This window comes from Centrocercus urophasianus, unplaced genomic scaffold (assembly GCF_019232065.1).
Source record: "Centrocercus urophasianus isolate 14NV4802_14NV808 unplaced genomic scaffold, USGS_Curo_1.0 seq_10, whole genome shotgun sequence".
Classification (NCBI taxonomy): Eukaryota; Metazoa; Chordata; class Aves; order Galliformes; family Phasianidae; genus Centrocercus; species Centrocercus urophasianus.
Genome location: NW_024884142.1, coordinates 57542955 through 57565181, shown reverse-complemented (window position 1 = coordinate 57565181; position 22227 = coordinate 57542955). Strand labels below are relative to the sequence as shown.

Below are 22227 nucleotides of genomic sequence, written 5' to 3'. Positions count from 1 at the left end.
GGCAAATGCTCCTGCTGCTGGGCAGATGCAGAAGTGGCAGCTTTGATTTGGTTCCCTGGTGCCACAGATGTCATGAGGAAGGGCTGTCCAGCTCACCCTCCATCTCTGCTTGCTGAAGCCCTTCCCAGTGGTTGTCTAGATTCTGTGTGCAGTTGACTCCTTTGTCCTTTTCTGATGCTTTTTTTTTTTTTTTTTTTTTTTTTTTTTTTTTTTTGGAGGAAAGCATCTTGTATGCTCACAGGGATAACTGAAGGTTTTAATGCAAGCATCTCTCTCAGCAGTTGGCAAGTTTGCTGGGCTATTTACCAGGTTTAAAACATTAATGATTTTGTGGACACAGCACTGTGACAGACAGCAGCTCTTACTCTGTTCTCTCATAGATGTGATGTGAATTTCAAATAAGAAAATTTAACAAACTCAGTCAAGCTGTTCAGTCCTTGTCAGCGTATTGATTTAAGTGAATATTTAAAGCTCCCAGAAGACAATTACATATTTCCAAAGGGGTTCTTACAATTGATGTGGAAGAATTGGAAAGAAACGCCAAGTAAGGGAGTTTGCAACTTAAGAATCTAACAGCTGTATCTTCTAGCTTCACTGCAGCATTGTCCATTAAGTTTGAGATATCCAATTATAGCTAATAGTGTGACACTACTTAAATTTATATTTGCTGTGATATAAATGATGTAGCTCAGTCATAAGAATCTGAAAAAGCATAAAATAGGTGATAAATAAGTCTGAGTCACTTCCACACTTTTTATTTCTAGTGATTTAATAAATACTAAAAATCATATTCATTTAAAAACCAGACATTACACATGTGTACACCAAATTATATACCAAGATGCAAGTCTGCTTGTATTTTTGCAATATAACCAGTATGGAAACATAATTTCTCTTCTTCTTCTAATGAGGAATAAAGGAAAATGCTAAACAAGATGCTGTAAGTTTTTCTTGTCAATTAGCCCACCTAAAGATCTTCCCAGCACATGCATAGCCAATTATATTTCACTCCTAAGACGAGAGCACAATCAAGTATCTGATGCTGCTGGGATAGTTGTCATGAAGTACAAGCTTACATGAAATGCAACACAAGTCATCTGGCAGTTTAGGCTCATTTCTCTGGTTTCCCTCCTATGATCAATCAGAGGGTAGCCAAGGCCACATTGAAAGGAAATTATAGAAATGCTGAGATGAGGTTCTTCAGTAGCCCCCTAGTAAGGGCGGTGAGCATAGTCTTTCCTCCCCACGCTACTCCCCTCCAGCTGAAACCCACATAATAATGAATTAGTGTACAGGGCAGTGTACATGTATTCTGAGACCCAGCCGTATTTCTGCTGCTTCTTCATCGCTAGTTTTGAGTGTTTCCCTTTAGGTGAAAGGACTGTTATGTAAGATTCTACATCATTTCCTCTCTTTCTCAGAACTTTCTATTCCTGGACTTTTGCCACTGTCTCTTCATGGCTATTCTCTGCTCTTCCAGGAGATTTTGCCAGGAAATAAACACAAGGAATGGTGTCTGGATGGTTCTTACCAAAGGAGTAATGGAGAATTTCTAACTAAGCTCCTTATCCTCTTTTGCTGCTCTCAGGATGCAGAATCATAAAAATGTTTTACTCTGGGGCACTGCTGTAGCACCACACAGCTCTTATAATGAATCCCAATACGTAAACACAACAATGCATAGACAACCAGTCGTGTCAGAGGGGAACTTCATGGTTATGTACCACTTTCTCTTCTTCCTGACGTAAGGGCAGCAAACACGCTACTGCAGAATCTTTCTTGGCATAAAACCAAGAGTAGGAACACCATTTGTAATTTAATTTCTTGCTTGACTGGATCACTTATTACATTTCCTTGTATTTTTGAATTTGTGTATATTATTTATTGCATTTTTATTCTGAATTGCTGTCAAAACAATCCAGTTAGGATGCAATAAAATCCACCAACTCAATAGTGAGTGATAAAAGCAATTGTCTTAGCTTGTAGGTATAAGCAAATGCTATTTATCTGTTTAGCACCGTTATCTTACATTGTTTTGATCAGAGTTCTCTCTATGAGAACAATAAGGTGGGAATTTTTTCTTGTCTGGACTGTCAAATAAATAAGTGTTGAAGACTACATCCTGTTAAGTACTTAAAAGCCTGGATATTTCCTTACGTTTCCTACATTGTACTCTAGCTTCCATAATAGCTTAGGAGAAAAGTGCTTAGGAGAAAAGGCATTCAACTGGAAGATCTGAAATAGCATTTTAAAAGTGCAATTACCATTCATTTGTTTAATTTAGCTTTTTTTTTTTTTAATGGGAACAGAATAAAGAACTGACATGAAAAGTCTAAAAGTCTCTGAGAGGCTACTGTAAGATCTTTATGTCGAAATTGCATTTTACCTCCTTCATACCTTCAAAGGTGTGATGTGTCAGCCACGAGTTTCAGTTATCCACCTCCTGTCAGCAGAAGCAAATAGAGGTGTGATATTTCATGAACACATAATAATTTATGTACAGATACTTGCAAGAATGAACACAGGGTATTCTGTAAGTGTTTATTCTGTGGGGATCTCTGAGCCTTGTAATTTCATACAGCTCTGAGCTGATTTAGAGGTGAAAAATAATTCAGGTATCAAATGATGCATTTTCTCTCTCTGATATTCTCTGGATGAGGTAAAGATATAAAGACATACAGGCACTATAAATTCTTATATACAGTTAAAGCAGTGTTATTTTTTTTTTCTCTGAAGTCAAGATGTAGGCTGAAAAATATTCTCGATTCGTACTAAGAATTCGGTGCAAAGTCACCACTGTGAAATGCTAATTTATTTAATCCTTTTTCGTGCCTGGGGACACATAAATGCCTGTCCCAAAGAAGACAGTGATCTTGTATGTCACATCTTTCACTGATGTGAAAGCTATCTCACATTCTGACTTGTCTACTAAGCTCATGCCTGCCTGCAGCGAACACCCCCTTACCTCAGGGGTACCCCATGTAATCAAGTGTTGCAAGCCAAACTGGAGATGCTGCAGACACCTGCTGATAGAGCACCTGACTTCTGGCAAAACTTTGTAGCTCACAGGTGAGGCATAACCCCAGTGAGAAACAATGCTGTGTCTCGGATAAAGAGCTAGAATTCCCAGGTCAGGCATGAATGGTCTTCTGCACAATTAGAAAGAAAATGTTCTGAGAAGGTTTTAATACCGATTATATAATGTTAGTCTCTATATTGCTCTATGTTTCTTTAGAGAAACATCTTTGAAGCCCTTGGTGGAAAACACGAGTATATACATTTTGTGTGCTATGTGAGGAAGCCCACACATTGATTTGTCAGTTGATGTCTTAGGGAGCAAATCTGTCAGGATGTCTATTGTCACCTAGGCACAAAAATCTGTCCATCCTGACTTATGTTGTCTGTGTAATCCCTTTTACAGTGAGGGTAATGAGGTGCCAGAGATGTGGTGGACGCTCCATCCCTGGAGACCTTCAAGGCGAGGCTGGATGAGGCCCTGGGCAACCTGGTCTAGCCGCACATGTCTCTGTTCATTGCAGGGGAGATGGACTAGATGACCTTTAAATATCCCTTCCAACTCTAAGGATTCTATGGTTTCTATAAATTTAGGATACTCTCCAAGGCTATTCCCTATCCTAGGGATGGTTTTGAAAACAAATTCTCACCAGCATTAGCCTAGGTTAGCCGTCTCACTGTCGTACTCTTGGAGCTACAAGTAATTTTCACAAATGGGACTCTTAGTAAGATTTTGAAACAAAAGCCAAACAGTCTCAGCTTGCATATGCCTAACAGTATACATGAATATCTACCATTTGCACCAACCTTTGTGAGACAACAACCTGCGTGTATTTTTGCCTTATTATCAACATCTGAATTTCAGCTATTACAGAACATTGCACATTAACCAGCCACCTGCAGAAGCTCATTTTCCATGAAAGACTCCAGAAATGCAGACACATTTATTTATAAATGCCTGTATGACCTCCTCCAACATTTAATGCCATCCAAAATTACAATCCTTATGTTCATTGATCACAGATAGAGATGCAGAGATTGGTACTTGTTATGGTGTGTGGCAAAGCTGAGGCTGACTCCTGGTGGACTGTTCCAAATTCTGGATGTATTCTTTGCTAAATGCCTGTGCCACTGCTATTTTCTCTGAAGAGAACAAAAAGTTGTTCTGTTTTTGTCTAGTGTTTTGGGAGTTTGAAAACAGAATAATGAGGGATTTCAAAATCTCTTCAAAATCTCAAGCTTCCTGCTTGATTTTGTTGTGGTTTGTTTTGTTTTTTTTTTTATTTATTTTATTTTATTTTATTTTTTAGCCAGTGAGGTTGTATGTGTTTCAGGAGATGGGTGAAAAACAGTTTTCCATCTGCCCCAAGTACTGCTAACATTCAAAGCAGAGGTCTGATCATATTCTTTTATGTTCTCCCTGTTATTAGATCAGCATCATCTGAACCCCAAATGGGCAAAATTAGCATTATCAGTTTTTTGGGGGGGATTTCCAGTCCCAAGGCTGAAATTCTGCAGAACAGACATTCACTGTCAAAGCATTACTAATAATTGTAGCCAACAAAGTGGTTTATGTCCTCTTATCTTCCTGCAGGATTCTAAGAAACATTAAATGTGGGCTGAAAAGGAAAGCAAATTGTATCAATAGAACATTCTATCTCCACATTGGAGTTGTTAAAGGGCATTTAATTTTAAAATAAAAAGTCAGGTAATTCTTCAAAGCGTAAACGTTCTCTGGCATTCAGCTTCCCACACCTGACAAGCATAGGTTAAAAGACATAATCACTATAAGCAGCAAACAATTGTGCAGGCTGGAAGTAATCACACAGTTTGTCACTTTAAAGCCCACTTGAAAACTAAAAGCTCCAGGGTTCTTATAACTGCATTATAAACAATTTACCATCTCTAGCTTATTGCTTCAGCTATCTTTTCTTAAGCTGTTTCCCCTTCTCTACTCTGCAGCTCTTCCTTTGTGATGTGCAGGATGTGTTTTTTTTCTTCCAGCTTGCAAAATTAACCTTACAGAAAAGGAAAAAAAAAGCATCGAATCATTGTGTGGTATTTTGTCCTTCAGCTCAATCTCCTCGAGGTCAGATAAACACTGATGTCAGCACCAGGGAGGCTGTCCATGCTGTCCCTGGTTTGGGGAGCAGGGTGCAGGTTGTCTCTTTCAGCAGCAAGCCGTTAGATTAGCTCAGCTCTGTTACAGCACCACAGCTGGAGATGTCAAAGCTGATCTTAACCTCTAGCAAAACAAGTGCCCCCAATCTGATTCTGGCAGCTTTTGCTAGTCAGTGGCTTGCTGCTGTTTGCAGTTTCACTTTGGTCAGTCCCACGTTTTCCCAGAGAATCACAGCTCAGTGTAAATGCCCATCTGTGAGCTGCCTTCCAGCTGGGACATCCCTCTCTTTTTGACCTAGCAGAGTGTTTGCAAACTGTAAATCTTTCCTTATCCGCAATGTGTTATAGCATGGAATTTCTGCTCTTGCTGCTTTCTTGCTTTAAGCTTTTGTTAGGCTTTCACTCCACTTCCACAGAAAACATCCTTTTCAAGTTCTCTTTTGGCCATTTCTTTCTGTGACACGAGCTAGATTGTTTTAGGTCATTTGGTCCAGGCATTTCAGGCTGGCTTACAAGCCTTATATCCCCGGATTGAGGACTGCTCAGAAACTGAAACTTATTCCCCATTAGTGTCTCCATCTCAAATCCCCTAAGCCAGTGAACTAGCCAGAAGCCGAGCAGCAAGATATCCCCAAATTAGCCGTTACCACCAACTAAAAAAGAGCACAAATCCCAGTGTCTGCACAATCTCCGCTCCCTAAATTGATCTACCTTGAACAGATTTAGAACTGACGAGGGGTGTGCAGGAGAAGCCTGTTGAGCAGGTCAAGCATGTTGGAGCTGTCCCCTCTGTGCCCCAGAAGCAGGTTGAAGCTATGGGAGTGCAGGGACAAGCCAGCAGATCTGCGAGATTCTGAGAGGCTTGTATAGGCACAGGCTGGGCTCACAGGTGTGCAGCAGGGGTTCAAGTGGATGTGAAGACTGGCCCCAGGGATATCAGCAGTCCTCAGGCAGTGAGCAGTCCTCCTTTACTTTTTCATGTTCTCCAAGACCTCAATTATACACACAGCTCAGCTTTTAGGTTTGTATCTTACCTCAAAAATGCCTCCTGCTGCTATCCTGGACAGCCAAGAGATTTACCTGTGGCTTCTTTGGGCTATCATAGCCTGTAAATCCACAAACGCTTTAAGCTATTCTAAGCCAGAAATGACACCCAAAGCCTTCTTTATGCCTCATTGCCCCTTCACCTACACAAGAAGTGCCTGGCTGCTGTGAACTGTAGCAGAGAACCTGCTTTTTTAGGCCCAGTTGTGACCCATATTAGTCGTCCCCATCATTCTCTGCCAGTTCATTGAGCAATTGCACCCAGGGCTGTGCTGGCACAGAAGGGCAGGTGGAGCTGGATGTCCTCCTGGGCACACAGCTGGTTTGTACTGGCCTGTTGTGATATCAGGGGCAGCCTTAGATATGTCTCCACAGTGCAAGTCTATTGAGTTGCTCTGAGCATCCTGCTGGGACTGCCCAGTGACCTTTCTGTCCTCTTCAGCAGATGCATACACTTCAGGAAAAGCACACTGCAGGATCCCTCCTGTTCCACCGTCCTCTGTGGGTAATAATTACCTGCATGTCTCACTGTGCTTGGCAAGGGCAAATGACCCTATAAGCTCCCTTCTACTTACAACTCTCTCTGTTCCACAGCAATTAATGATTTCTTTCCAAAAACTGCCACTGACCAATTGATTAGTATAATTAAGTTAAAGTCAGAGCAATTATTTCTAACCTTGTGTTTTAAAAATTAATTTGTACTGAAAACCTGTCTATCTTCCCAACTTCATCTATTGCTTTAATGACATACATTGCAGAACTCTTCTGTCTGATCCTGCCTCCTACAAAAGGTATTGAAATTCAAGTCCTCTTTTTGCAGGAGGAGAAAGACATAGGCTTGCATCTTTTTTTAAATGATATCTTCTGATCCAGCCATGACAACCATACATAAAACCTGAACTTTCAAGGATGCAAACATCAGAAGTTGAACATGCTCCTACTGAGAAAGAAGCTAGAGAGACGAGAGAATTTTGGGATGTATGTTCTGTTGAGCATTTACTGATGCGATTCTACATACAGAGTACTTCTACTTCCCCAGTCACCCTGTAGGCTGCTAGGAGGTCAAGGAAGGAAGCAGCAGGCTGGAAGGTTTGTGCTGGAGCTGAGCTGCTCCTGGGGATGAGGAGGGCAGGCAGTCTGAATGCTGGAGCAGGAGCTGCACTAATCTGCCACAGGAGAGGTGGCACAGGGCTTTTCTCTTCCTGCACTGAGGCTAGGGGTTGTAAATAAATTACTAAAAACTAAGAAATGTTTCAAGGTTACCATGCCAGTGTAAGTATCAGCATGATGCCCTTATCACTTCTCTTAAGTTCCCTTCCCTTGCTATCTTCCTAATGTAACTGATACTCAGTTGTTTCATATTAGATTGCATAAAACCTGAGTCCATGCTTTCCTATGTTTTTGACTATGAAAATACGAAAGCCTTTCTTACAGCTCAGGCAACATCTAGCATGGAAGATCTTAGACTGCAACTTCAGACAGTAGGTAATACAGAATCCTGCATTTATATCAGCTTCAATGCCAGATAGATTCATTCAGAGTCCATTTGGTGAGTCTGGATGGACAGAAAGAGTAATTCCAGGGCAGAAGTTGAATTTTTGATAGCTACTCAGGTAGAAAATGTTACAGAGAGCAATTTATGCTTTCTTACAATCCTGACACAGCGGTTTACTTCACTGTATGATTTACACACTAGGGAAAAAATAGTAGCAAGAGTGACTCTTCTCTCAGATCCTTTATTTTCCTCACTGCAGATTTCAGCAGCTCTATTTCCTAGCCTGATTTCTTACTAACTTGCTAGAAATATTTATCTGCTTCAAAGAACAGAAAGTAAAGCAATTAATCCTCTTCCTTCAGGAAGCCCCTGCACTGCTACCCTGCTTCCTCTGACAGGCTCCCTGTTGCTGCACCTGGGACTTCATCAGAAAGCTGTTCAGACATTTTCATTCTGGTATGGCAACTCCTCATTCAAACACAGAGAATATCCATCCTGCCTCTGGGCTCAGGCTATCAATAAGTGTTATTGGCTCAGTAGGCATTAAACATTGTTTAGAAGATGGCTGCCCAAAGGCCCTTTAACCATCACTTTTTGAAGATAGGCAGGCTATCTAATTTATTGTAATGGCATAAATGTGTGTGAAATGCCATTGCTGCTTACAAAACATAGAGAAGGAAGGATTAAGACGTTATAATAATTAGAAGTAGAATGAAAAAAGTAAAGAGAGCGTTGCGTCATACTACTAGACAGGCAAAGCAAATCTACGAGGTTACTTCAAACTGAATCCTACAAAAGCATTTATTACTTATGCAGCCAACAAGGATTTATAATTGTAGAATAATTCACTGAATTATAGTTAACACATACACTACATTTCCCACAACACTATAAATCCAAATTTCAATATAAATCCAAATTCTACTGAAGTGTGAACCTTGAGATTTAGAACTGCTATCTGTAGTGTATATATCATTTATACTTTATATCCTGATATGGGGATCCCCCTTGAACTTGAGCAAAGGGCATACCACTGCTTTAATGGAATATGGCAACACTTTAAAAAGCAGTCCCCCACAGAATGCAAATCTGGTTGAGGCATTTAGGGGCTTACATGCCATTGTATATATTATCTGTTTTTATTTTGATTGAGGAGCACATCTGCAGCCACAGGAAAGCAAAGAGTTCACTGTATTTTAAAGGTTAGGAGGTATTTTGGACTAAGGAAACAGACTTCTTTCTTCCTTTCACATATGAGAATTTCATAGCAAGGCTTACGGATGTCCATAGCATGGAGACCAAAATGCTGTGGACTCACTCTGGGGAAATATCTGCATAAAAAGAAGTATGGTATGGGAAACAAGGGATGCAGCTAAGGAAGCCAGAAGCAACAGGATATGGCACTATCTGAGGGAGAACAGCTAGTAAGGTGCATTTGTCTCACAAAGAGCCAGAGCACTTTTCCATCTGTTCCAAGATCTCTGAGCAAGGCTGTCTGTGGTTGTGTGCCCTCTACAGCATCTGTGTGTGGAGTATGTTCAGAAATTTATTTTCCTCTTATATAATCAACTGCATGTTGCTACATGTTTTGTCAAATTAGCTCCCGTGACTGAATAAATTACTAATTTGTAACTTTTCATAAAGCAAGCTAAGACAGTAGAAAGTTCTTGTTCTGACAGTAGGTGAAGAAAAGTTCTGTAGAAATGTTGGATGTTCTATTTAATAAAAAGCTTAATAATCTCTGTAACTTAAATAGGGTGTAAGAGAGAGGACAGTAGCTAAGTTCCAAATTATGATAGCTTTTACCTTGTCAAATCTCAGAGAGATCATTATTCCTGGTAAGGAATGTAATTATTCTAGAGGTTTACAAAATTGCTCAGCAGTATGTCTTATTTTTGTTTTATTCGTAATAGTTCAGAAGTCATCTCAAGGCATCTACCTCTCCAAAATGGGTATGCATGTGTTCTGTGTACATCACACTGTGCTCCTGTGCTTTAATATGTGGTGAGAAGAATGGCTTTTTTGGCTCATTAGCAGCTGTAATGAGTATGTAGTGCGTGCACATACCATCCATGAATCTGCTGTTTGAGGTAAACAGAAGTCTGGCAAGCATGCACGATAATTGTTTTTTTGATGGGGAAAAATGGTGATTTTTATTTGCATTTTATTTGCAATACAATGACAACTTTTTTTTTTGCAGAAGTTCATTGATACATTCCATGTGCAAAAATAATTTACTTCTGTCAAAGCACACGCATGTGTACATATATATATATATTTACTGACACTGAGGAAGATAAACGAGAGCTTGCATCCACTTTACAGGGCAAGAAAAAGGAGAAATATAGTGGAAATTGTCTTGCATTCATATCCAAAGCTGTGATCTGCAATCCTTTTTGGAACTACCATTGCAGATAGAGTAGCTAGGACACTTGGTTTTGTGTCTACTTCAAAAAGATCAATGTGCTAATGAGAAAAAATGAATCACATGCAATGAAATCATATGTAATGACAGCTAGTAACTCTTCAAAACAAACAAAACATTCAAAAAAGCAGACTGTGAAAGTAAGAGACATGGAGGAAAAAAAACAGAAGCTGAATGTGTATTAAAAACTCCACCAAAAAAAATTTGGTGATGCTTCTGTAGGTAAAATGAGAAAGGCAGATATTCCTTTTTCATCATCTCACCCTATGTTGAGAATACCAAAGGAGAATTCCCACTGGCAGCTGAATACACAGCAGCCCTTGTCATCTGGTTCATAAAGCACATCAGCATGCAGCATAAAATACAGGGACAAACACCATGAGGACCTGCTTTACACAACACTGTGCTGGAGCCAAGGATTAACGCATACGGAGGCTGAGGTGACCGGCCCAAGAAATGAGAGGAGAAAATATGGGAAAGACTACAGTGAACCCTAGATATAGGGCAGGGACAGGCACCCTATTGAGTGGTATAACCACCATGTGTGCACATGTGTATAACCACTCACTGGGTGTCTTTTTCTTTTCAATCTTCAGGAAGAGGCAGCCAGAGTTCTCGCCCACCAGCCAGTGTCCGTCGGCACATGTGCAGCTTTGAAAAACCCCACACTCCAATGAATGTGTAAGAGAAGCTGCATGAAAAAAGAGTGGTTTTAACCCCTTGCTTTCTCTTTCTCATTGGTTTATCATGTCTAATGATGGGACAGATGTGGTGCATGCCAATAAAGATGGGAAATTTGCTTATGTCCCCTGTTTCAAACAATGCCTTAGTCTGATTATCCAGATGTGGTGAAGAGGATACTCAACAACTTTTTTGCAGCTTTTACTTTTTTTTTTTTTAAGTCACTTTTGTTTGTAAATGCCTACAACTTTGTATATATATGTATATATATATATCTGTTTTGTTTTGTTTTGTTTTTATATTAATTTTATATTCTTTTTTTTTCCATTTTACCATCCTTTTTTCTTTATAATTATGCATGGAGGTGACATTTCCCTGCATGCTTTAAACAACAATCTAGTGGCTGTCTCATGGCATAGTTCTTGCTAACTGGTTTGGTTAGTGAGCTGCGGCTGCAGAGCCAGCAGAAGGAACACAGAAAACACTGGTTTGGTGGCATCGGAGAGCAGGGAAATGACGTGCAGGCACATGTAAATAAAAGCGGCAGAATCTGACCCAGGAACAAAGAGTTCTTTTAACATGTCTCTAAAGAAAAGCAGATAATTTTTTGCTGTTGCAGATTTTGAAAGATGTTCAGATTCTGAATATTCTCCATTCATTGAACAGTAGCAAAGTGTAGTCAATCCAAAATAGAGGGCAAATACTGCCATCTCTTAAACAAACACAGATCCAGTGAAGAAAACATGCTAGCTGTTGCAGAAACAGGAAGGCCTCGCCCCGTACTTTCCAGAACAGATTTATGATCCTCTCCATCTGATAAACTGCAGATGTGAAGCAGTCCTGGTCCATGCCCCAGGGAAGGTTGTGGAGTGATGAGGTGGAAATCTGCCACTGAGACACTTACCCAGCATTTACAGCTCACCTAGTCAGCCACAGAACACTGCAGCCCCATATCTATCTTTGACAGGCTACATTACTTGTGGGCAGGTAACAATTATGTTAATCCAGTCAAATCTGCTCCTCTGGTTCACAGATCAGAAGAAATACATGCATTATATCATATACTTGGTGTAGTAACTGGGTTTGCCTCCCTAAAAGACAGTGTAAGGAGCAGTATAAGCATTCTGTTGTTGGATAGAAGTTGCCATTTTCTGATGTGGAGAAAGTGGTGCAGATTTTCAGGGCACAGACTGCCAATTATCTGTCTTCAGAAATGGGTGATGAAATCTGTGTCAAACCTTTAGGAAGGAAAGAAAAATGAATGCAACAGATTGTATTCAAAACGCGTGGATACAACAATTGAAATTCCTGAGCATGGAGAAGGATGAGCTGTTTGCCTACTCTTTGCATGGCGACGCTTGGGATTTTTTTTTTCAATCCAGAAAAAAAAAATAAAAATCCTCATCCACATGATGTTCTGAGAAACACTTCTGGTGCATCTCCAAGCATTCAATGGGACTCCAAACACTTGTGGTAGTTATACAGAAAGTAAGGCTTTAAAAAGCAGCTGACCCTTTCAGATCTGCTAAGCACGGAGCTTGTTTTGTCTTCTTCCCCCTCTGCTGCCCTGGTACTTTCCCCTCCCTCCAGCTAGAGGATGTATTCAGAGGTCTGGCAGCACTGCACTGCAGTGCAGAAGGGTGCATCCTTCACCAGGGATGCCTGAGTTCTCCATGGCCAGGCAGTTCGGCTGAGCTATATAGTCATGCAACTGGCATGGCACCGGCTGTCCATCACTGCCACCTGACCTCATGGCTGAGCCTCAGTCAGAAGATCTGGAGCTCATCAGTCAGGATTTCCTGTGGAAACCCCATGCTTTGCTGCCCAATGTGCTAGAAATGAGCAAGAGTGTTGCCTTCCAGTTTCAGGCAGACAGGTGTAGGGACCTGAAACTCATTGTTTTGATACACGCAATACTTAGGATTATTGTGTTAAGATCAATCTCCATTCTCCGTATGGTCTTGTGGATGTCCAGAAATGCAGAACCATAAAAATACAGAATAATAACAACTGATCACCATAACAAAAATTTCAGAAACATCAGCTTTGAGTTCCAGGGCTCTTTTCTTCTGAAGCCACAGTTATTGCCATGGAAACTTTCAGATACACCCAGAAAACCCACAGCCCTGATGTGCTGGTTCATCTCCTACAGCATATTAGAGCTATTGAGCTCTACATCACAAGTGGGGTGTCTTGTGACTAAGCTTCCTGTGGTAACTTTGTTAACGTTGCTTTCAAAGCATTGCCCTACTACTAGCAGTATGTTAAAGCAAGTCTGATAGCTCTGAGTACTATTTTAACTGTTAGTTTATTTTATTATCTATTATACCATTATCTATTTTCTGGGCAATGGTGAGAGAAAGACCACAGTGACTGCTAGTGCTATAAAACTGCAAGGGCCGCACACTTTTTGGCAGTAAACATACAGAGCAACAACTGGGAATTTTCTGATAGAACTATTGGCTAGGAAACATTATGGATTTTCAAAGTAATTTTCACTTTTATAATTTTCTTAAGATTCTGACTGTGCACGTACGTATTATGTGAAGTACCTTCTATACCCTGTGTTAATTCTTTCTCAGATATTTGAAATCCATTACTGGGTTGTTGCATCAAACTGAATATTTTCAGCTATTTCAGCTTTCCCTCAGACGCTCTGATCTGTTCCTTATGTTGTTTTTCTTTTTGTTTTGCTGTTGTTGTTGCTATTCTCTATATAGCACTCAGTTAATCAGTATCTTCCTCATTAAAAATGTGGTTCTTACAGAACTACAGAAAGATTACAGAAAGCAAGGAGAAACTTACCACCATCTTAATTAAAATTAACCTACATTTAAAGGAAAGTTATTTCCTGTAAATTCCCAAAGGAATCTCTGTAGCATGGGTACTTTTGAGCGGGGAACATAAAAATTTGTTGGTTATTAAGCTCTAAGGTCATTAAATTTCTTATTTAACAGCAGTTCTAGATCCCTTTCTGCAATGATTCTTTTGAAGGAATATTTTGGAAGGGTGTTGATCATCACAGCCTGCCAGTCCTACATACTACTAGGTCTTAGTTACACTCACATAAACTTCTCATATATTAATTTAATTCAATCAATTTTCTTCCCATGTTCCTAAGCTTTCCAGGTTCCTTTGCACGATACACGGTAATTTTCAGTTTTCAAGCTGTATTAGCTGTGTTTCTTTCCAAGCCTGTCCGAAAAAATGTTTCACTTCAGGTATTGTCAATGAGTGCAATGCTAAGAATTTATCTTCAAGCATGCAGCATCAGGAACATCTTCAGATAACAGAGATGTACTTCTCTACTGATATCAGAGGATCTGTGACACCAAGCATTTCCTTTGCTCTAATTTTGAAATCCTTTAAAAAAATCACAATTCAAACCAGTAAGGTGTATTTATTTACAATATTTATTTGTAAGTAACACCAAAATAAATGCTCTTTTTTTTTTTTTTTTTTTTTTTTTTTTTAAATTTTAAGAGCACCTTTTAAATAAACTTTTATTTGCAGGTTTTTTGATCTTCATTTCTTGAATTATGCAATAATTTCTCTGTGGCTTGGGCAAACTGTTCATTATCCTGAGTTTTGTATTATCTATTAGAATAAGTTCTTTTTTTTTTTTCAAGCAACATTGCAGTAGCTATTTGTTATTCTATTGAAAATACTTAATTAATAGTTTGTGACCTGCAACTCTGCTCTGTAATCTGGGGTCATTCTCATATTGCCAAAGCTAATAGAGCTCTGCAAATATATTTCTTCGAATTATTTGCAGTAATTTATTTTTAATCATTTTGACATGACAGAAAAAGCAACTTCCTGAGCCAAATTTTTCTGACCTAACCCAAAATCCTGTGGGTAGGATCATGGATCACATCACAGCATTCTCAGGCTAAATACAACTTCTAACTCCACTTTACAGTATGCATGTTACTGCTGAAATTTAAAAAGAGAGAAGGAAAGTCAAAAGTCAGCAAAAAGTCATTTATCAGTAGGGTTGTGTGTATTAGAAAGCCCATGTGTGAGTCAGATTAAAAAAACACTTAACTTTTGCAGCAGAGTAACTAAAGAAGGAATAACGAGGTAAGATTTACTTGACGCAAGGTAGAGGCAAGGCAGGGGATTAGAAACAAAGCCATGGGCTTGTGCCCACCCAGCCCACAACCTCAGGTTTCACCAGGCTCTGCCTCTGCAACACACTCTGACAGCGTTGTTTTCTCCTGCATTTTCTATATATCTGCTTTCTGCATGCTGCTTCCATAACACATTTAAAGTAGCTCTCTAATTAACATAGAACATTTTGTCCCATGTACAAGGGAAACAATTTCTTTTGCCCTAAAAAAAAACAAAAAACAAACAAAAAAACAACAAGGAGGGGAGAGGCAAGGAAAAGTTAGTTCAGTCATTTACATTTCCAGAAACACCAGTGGGAGGTTAAACTTTGCTCTAATTACACAGCACTACAAAAAGATTTGGAGTCAGACTATGAGAACTACTGCAAGATCCTCTTATCACTGATGTGGAGATTACATTGTAAATAGACTACAGCTGAAATTGTTTGTTATTTTGTTTTTTAAACAGCCCGTCCCCTTCTTTGTAGATGATAAAAAGCAATGTTTGTCTGGCAAGAACCCTGAGCATATGTCAGATTGAGAGTGTGGTGGGAGATGACTCTCTCACTCACTCTTGGGTGAGAAACAAAGAAGTTAAACCTGGGTTAGGGAAAGAGATGAGTCCCTGGAAGCAATGCTAGAAAAATCAGGCTTGCAGGAACATGTTAACGATGTGCCCAGGTCTGCTAATGAATGATGGAGCTGCCTGCTGCTGCTTGCTAAAAGGCCCTGAGGAGATTATTCCCTTAGTACAGGAAAAGATCACTAACCTGGAGAAAAAATAGTTCCCCTCTTTAACCAAATTACACACTACTGTGGCCGTACTGAAGCGCATGGATGCTATGATGGAAGAAACCTTGAGACAGATGCAAAACACCTACAATGTGCTGCAGTGGAGGTACTAATCTTAAATTCTAGACTAATATGTTTGAGTCCTGGGAGTGGTAAGGTTGCAGCAGGGCAGAGTTCTGCTCAGGTTTATTCCTGCTGCTTATATGGCTGCAGAGCTGAGGAAAGCTAGTTGTTCCTTTTTTGTAGGCACAGTAGGAACTCCCCTGCCTTGGGAGGGCTGTTTGGGCTGTCAAAGCTGACAAAGGCTTTGTCCCATGTGTTTGGATGGGGCTTTTCTTTTTTTTTTTCTTTTCTTTTTTGTTCTCCTTCCCTACTTCCATAGGTTAACTATCTCTGTATGAATGTGTGGGGACAAACTTACATGTGCTGATTCCTAGAGCATGATTTTAGGGGTAACAGTGCCACAGTGTATGAAGGGTAAAACATCATTTGTTGATTGGGCAGTACCTGACACTGACCTCATCTGGTTGCTGATCAGATATTTTAGGCTTTGGTTAGAACCTAATTCCTGTTGACAAAATCTTTTGCTTTTTTTTACCTTCCCTTTTGTTACCTTCCCTACACGTCCCTTCCTTAAACATTAGTTCCGTAGAAGATGCCACTAGGTTATCCTAATGCCTCCTTCCATCTGTGGCATTCCAAACAGTTAGTGTAGTGATTACAAGAAGGTAGGTTTGGACAAAGCTTCAGTCTGTGAATGAAATGAAGGGAACATATCATTTCTTCTGTAACCTCTTCTGCTGGTTAAGTGCCACTGTTGCTTTAAAAAAAAAAATAATCTTATATACTTGCCCTCTAAAGATAACGTATGCAACTCTGGCATCCCAAAAGGAAAGACAGAATTAAGCGTAACAAGTCAAGAAACTTTCCTTCCTTTTTGTTCTCAAAGACTGCTTGACTGCATGCCCGGCTGTTTCACGCTGGCAGTGACAAGCAATACATCAATATGATGAGGAACCATTTCTCAGTGTGTGTGTTCCTGAAGTTAGATTCACTGAAGTAATCTGGGAGTGCTATTCAATTTAACTCTTTTGTGTGATGTCATTTAAAGATTTTTTTAATGCATGAAAACTTCAAGATAAAAGAGACAAAAGATTCAGCCTCGTAGCTTATAAAGAACATAGTTCTCTACACTCTGGATCTCAGGCTGTTGCTTCACTGGTGAGAAGTGATACGATGAAAGAGTTGCATTGACTAGTTTACGTTAGAGCACTGACTCTCAGAAATGGGGCAATCACCTTCCAACTCAGGTGTGTTCAGTCTCTAAGATATGAAGAAACTTTCGCCAACCAATGGCCAAAGTAAAACATTTTCAGGGCCTTACCATATTAGGAGGAACCATCTATTGTGTGAATGTTCCCAAGCTTGATATTGCACCAAGGAAGACAACAAAGTCACACTCCACAGGCACTGGCAGGATCAGGACTTTCCTTTTTGCTTGTGTCTGAACTCCAGTCTAGAGCAGTCCTACCCATAAGCAAGTACAGGATTTGGGGCAGCTGGAGACTCTTACAACAAACAGTAAGTCATCTAAGAAGCTGTAGGCATGTCCTCAAATGAGGAATAGCTGGGCAGGAATATTCTGGATTACTGCCTCAGATTTGGACATATCAGTTCTTTTAAAGACTTTCTGCAAGTAACTATTAATATCAGAAATTATGGCTTATTTTGTGTCTATAGTCATCAGCTGAAAATATCCAAAAAGTAACTACTCTGGAGTCATCTGGAGAAAACTTTGTAAAGGTTGATGCATGTATTAAAAATGATGCTTTGAATTGCCAATGAAAAATAGCAATGGAGTTTCTCATGGTTATCATGTATCCAGTAAAAATTCACACAGCAAATGTATTTGTGCCTATGCCCCTAAAATACATAAGTACTAGACAAAGCTGTGATTAAAACTGAGAAACAGTAGCTAAATTTCATGTGTGTTCTTGCCTATAGAGAAAAATCAAGCCTATCTTGTATGTTAATAGGAGACCCAACAACCTATTTGGACATCTAGGCTAGGTGTAAAGATTTGAAGAAATAATACTTGGAGTGTTACACTGGATAATCACAACTGCAAACCTTAAGATCTCTTGAGACTCTATGGAGGTTGCTACCAGGCACTAAGTGTGAAGTCTAAATCCTACAGTTGTTTGTATAATGGTTAGATAAAGTTAAGAAAGGTAAATAAATGCATGCCATACATGAAACAGGTAACTTGTACTGGTTAAAGCAAGAAGACACCTCAATTCAGCTCCTCACTGGGCACAGAATGCCACATTTTCAATATCCTGAATGTGATCCAGCTTGGTACTCTCTCCTAACTTCATATGGAAAAGCAGCCTTTCCCACATTCTACGTGACAAAAAGCTTTAATTTTTACCTTTTGCCTCTAAGACTTCTTCCAAAATAAGTGTGACAATCACTTAGCAGATAATGACCATACAGTCAGGATTGACCTGACCGCTTCACACCAGTGAACTGATTCCTGTCAAACCAATATACAATTTGAGTCTGAGCTTTTCCAACCCCATCTTTACATTTTTCCTAGATGTCAATTAATGTCATTCAAGGTGACTGGCCTTTATTTCAGGATAGCAAGCATTTTTCTTGCACGTTAAATGTTAATTCTACTCAAATGTGTCAAACTAAGCAGAACTGCCAGCCAGCTGCCCAGCAAGATAGAGCCCATGTATTTCCTGGCACTGTGGTGACAGTCTCAAATTCATTGGCAGGTTCACGTTGCAGGGGGCACAACAAGCAGAGCAAGTTGAGAGAGAGAGCTGGAGTGAGAGACTGAGGAGAACAGTAATAGAAAACAGATTTCCCAGCAGAAATCTCCTGAATGACCCCATTGAGAGCCACTGTGGCTCTAACGCTGTTTGTCACTGGGCTATCAGAGGCATGGCAGGCAGAGGCAAGACACATCAACAGCACTAGCTTTCCTTGCACAAAAAGCTGGTAACAGATAAAACCCGATTAAGTGGTTTATTCATGTGTGGGAATTGTAGTCCCAGCACAGTTTGATTCAAGTACAGCTGTTACCTTGGGCTCGATTAAGTATGTTATGGAGAGTGCTACAGAAGAAACAAGTCATAAAAGCAGAATCTGAGTAAAGGGGAAGAAAATGATCTGAATAGGAGGAGGAGACAGAGGTAGCAAGTTCCTTAAAATAACAGCACTTGCTTTTGATGTAAAATACAAAATCTTGGAAATAAATTTAGATACTAAAAAGGTGGGGTGAGGTTGGATTCAAAAGTGAAATGATGCACCAGAGCTAGATACGAAGTGGTAAATATTGCAAAAGTGGACTTAGCTTAGGAGCCTACAGGAAGTCATCAAGTTTTTTCAGAGAAGACTTCTGCAGTATTTGTGAGCTACATAATGAGCAAAATACAGTATCAGAGCACCTGACTTATTTTCCTCTCTATGTATGAAGAGTTTGCAAATCTTGGTACGTTAAAATATTACTTTAAAACTCATTCACGCCCAGTAGTTAGACTCCTTCTCTTATCTCAATGACACTTCAAGAAAATGTCATATCACAGCTCTTTTTGATCAGAACTAAAGTGCTTCTCAGCCTTCATTCTTATCTTTTCATTAGTCACTATAAAGAGGTTAGTTTCTTCAGCTGGGAATTTGGTTACTTTGTTTTCCTCCACATGAAAGCTCTAAACACAAACAGGTTCTACTGACTACATGCTTTGGGGAGTTATGAATTTTTTACATTGGTATGTTCCTGTGAGCCAGTTCCCACTGAGATGGTGAATCACAGGTCCGGAGTCTGAAGATGAACATCACAGTTTGGGTCTCCCTCAAAGCTCTTTTTTTTTCCTCTAGCATTATTTACTGTTCAGCAAAGAAGTGCCATGTTATTACATACATTTCTTTTCCCTTTTGCTAGTTTAACATTTATCTGTGTTGTCCTAATTTCTCCCAGTTACCACAAAGTTGGCCAATAATACTTTTACAAAATTCAACTGGTAATTATTAACTCCCTGAGAAACAGAAGTGCGGGATTCACAACAAGAAAAGGCGAAATACTCAGAACATTGCAGGCAGTACAGAAGGAAAACAATCTTCTCTGGTGTTTGCAGCACCACCAGGCAGCAGTGGCTGTACCAGCCTCCCACCCAGATTGCCTCCCACTTGTGCTGCAATCTTGGGGCCTGAAATATAATGTTTTGTTTGTTTCTGCTCCCTGAGGGTTGAAACTCTGAGATAAGGCTGCTTCCTACTAATAATTTCAGTATTTCTCCTTAGCCTTTGGTTCCAACCTAGGTGATTCATATTATAATTTCTGAATGATTCCTACTACATGACCTGCAATTTAGTAATTGCTTGATCAACTGAAACACCACTCATCTCCCACCAGCTGCTAATGAGAGACAGCTCTGCTTTGAGTGCTGCTCTCTAGAAGGCTCAGGGAAATGTAAAGGCACTTTCACTTTCTTTCACATTCTCCCATTGTGAACCTGACCCTCGGGTTCTCCTTTAGCCATACACCCAAGTCGTGGAATCCAGTGTGGGATTTTGTTGGGATGTAGCCCACACGAGAAGTCAGAGAGCTCAACTCACCATGGTCATGTTGCTTGTTCCTCCACCCACACAAAGTAACCGTTTTATCCAATGTTTTATCCTGGTTTGTAAATACTGGTCACTGGGGAAGAGCTTGGTTCTGTCTGGGCAGCGAGAGATCCCTGCAGTGGCAATGTTTCCCAGTGGGGAGTGCTGCCTGGAGACTTCGTTTGGACACTGGGCGGTGAGATGGAGCCTACAGATGCAGGTGGAGGAGCTGGGCATGCTGCTACCCAAGAACTGAAGGAGGCTGTGGGTGTCAATCGTTTCTGTCAATGCTAATTTGCTCCTAATTGTGAGGGGAATGGGGAATTAAAAGAATGGGTTACTAATGCTTCCTCTTGCTATCCTGAGTGTTGAAGGCTAAGGCTGTAGGTGATTTTTCTTCCAACTGTTTGGAAATATTTCCTATAAGTTGTGAAACAGGCTTAGTTAGAGCTCTTCTTGTGATGTTATTTTTCTTTTTCTCTGCCCCTCTGCAAGATGTAGTAACCAAACGTAGATAAAAAATGAAATAGCCAAGGATCCTCAAAGTCAGCCTTCCTATAGCCCTTCCTGTGGGCCGGGCTTTGCAGGGTGGCTGTGGGACACAAAGCCAGTGCCAATTGCCTCTGGCTGAAAATTGTTGATGTTAAAAGATGCTGTTGTTTCCTTTTGTAGTAGGTCATGAAGAACTGGGCGGGAGGAAAGGGAGGCTTTTTAATGAGGCGTAGAAATCAATTACATAGGCTTGTTTGTTATACTGTCTGTGCCTGAGTAATGTAAATGCAATTAAACCCATCTTTATTTTATTCATAGTTCTAATGGAAAGTCTGTGTCATGGTCTGAACCAGGTGGAAGACAAGCTTCCAAGGGCGAGCACATGTGGCACAGACTCTCAGTGCATGTGAAGAACCAGGAGACAGGGTGCAATCAGACAGCCGTGATCAAACCCCTCACTAAAAGCTACCACGGCCAAAGCAAGAGCCTGACTTTTACCGATATGAGCAGCAAGACTCTGTACAACGTGGAGGAGGAAGAAAATAGAGAGCCTGTCCGCCTCAACCAACCTAGCAGTCCCTCCATGGTGGTGCATAGGCGGGTGGCAACCACTCCACCCTTGCAGGCTGCAGCGGAGGAGACGTGTCTCTTCCTGCCCGAGCAGTCCTCCAAGGACCTGCCCCTGCAGCCCCGTTCTCTCATGGAGCAGTTGCAGGGGGTGGTCAACAAGCTGGCCACTGGCATCCCTGACTTCAGTGCTGTCCTCCCTGCACCTGGCTCAGGGAACGGCGCGCGGCCTCCCCAGCAGTCACCCCTGCTGCCTCTCCAGGCAGCTGACTTTGGCGGGGAGCCCCTGTCTCCCCCAGCTGAGGAAGCGGAGAGTGAGAAGCTGAAGCTCATTCAGGGATACGTCTACGAGAAGAGCACAGAGGATGAGGAGGACGAGGAGGAGCCAGCGACCAGCAAGCTCACCCTGGACGACTCACCTGCACTGACGCCTCCGTCCCCTTTCCGGGATTCGGTGGCTTCAGGTAGCTCCGTGCCCAGCTCCCCTGTGTCGGAGTCAGTACTCTGCACACCTCCAGACGTGAACTATGCTTCTGTCATCCTAAGGGATTATAAGCAGAGCTCGTCCACCCTATAGAGCATGGATGCTGCTGCGGGAGATGTGGCTCAAAGGACTTTGGTAGCTGCCCGCTGTTAGGGCCTGGGGAAGTATATCCCTGGGGTGGCAGAGAAAGAGTGAAGAGCAGAGTCATACATGACAAGAGCATACATACATGACAAACTTTATCCTGCACTTAAAGAATAAAAAAGAACAAAGAAAAAGAAAAAAAAAAACCCAAACCATTCTGAGGGCTTAACATTCTCTATCTGTGAAATTGCTGTACTTTGAGCAAATGATAGGAAAAACAAAGCACAAACCTAATGGACAA

At 40.7% G+C, this 22227-nt stretch overlaps 1 protein-coding gene across 3 annotated transcripts in view; it reads left to right on the top strand.

Moving 5' to 3' along the window:
- Positions 1–21935, top strand: part of GRM1 (glutamate metabotropic receptor 1) — a 174662-nt gene extending 152727 nt beyond the window's left edge. Inside the window, exons 8-9 of one of the 3 annotated variants that reach the window (XM_042820240.1) lie at positions 9589–9627; positions 10697–10757. In XM_042820240.1, the coding sequence (XP_042676174.1) occupies positions 9589–9627; positions 10697–10757 (100 nt within the window). Of the gene's footprint in view, positions 1–9588; positions 9628–10696; positions 10758–21109 lie in introns of those variants that run through there. The other 2 variants (XM_042820232.1, XM_042820250.1) reach the window with 2 other exon arrangements.
- The last annotated feature ends 292 nt before the right edge of the window (positions 21936–22227 follow it).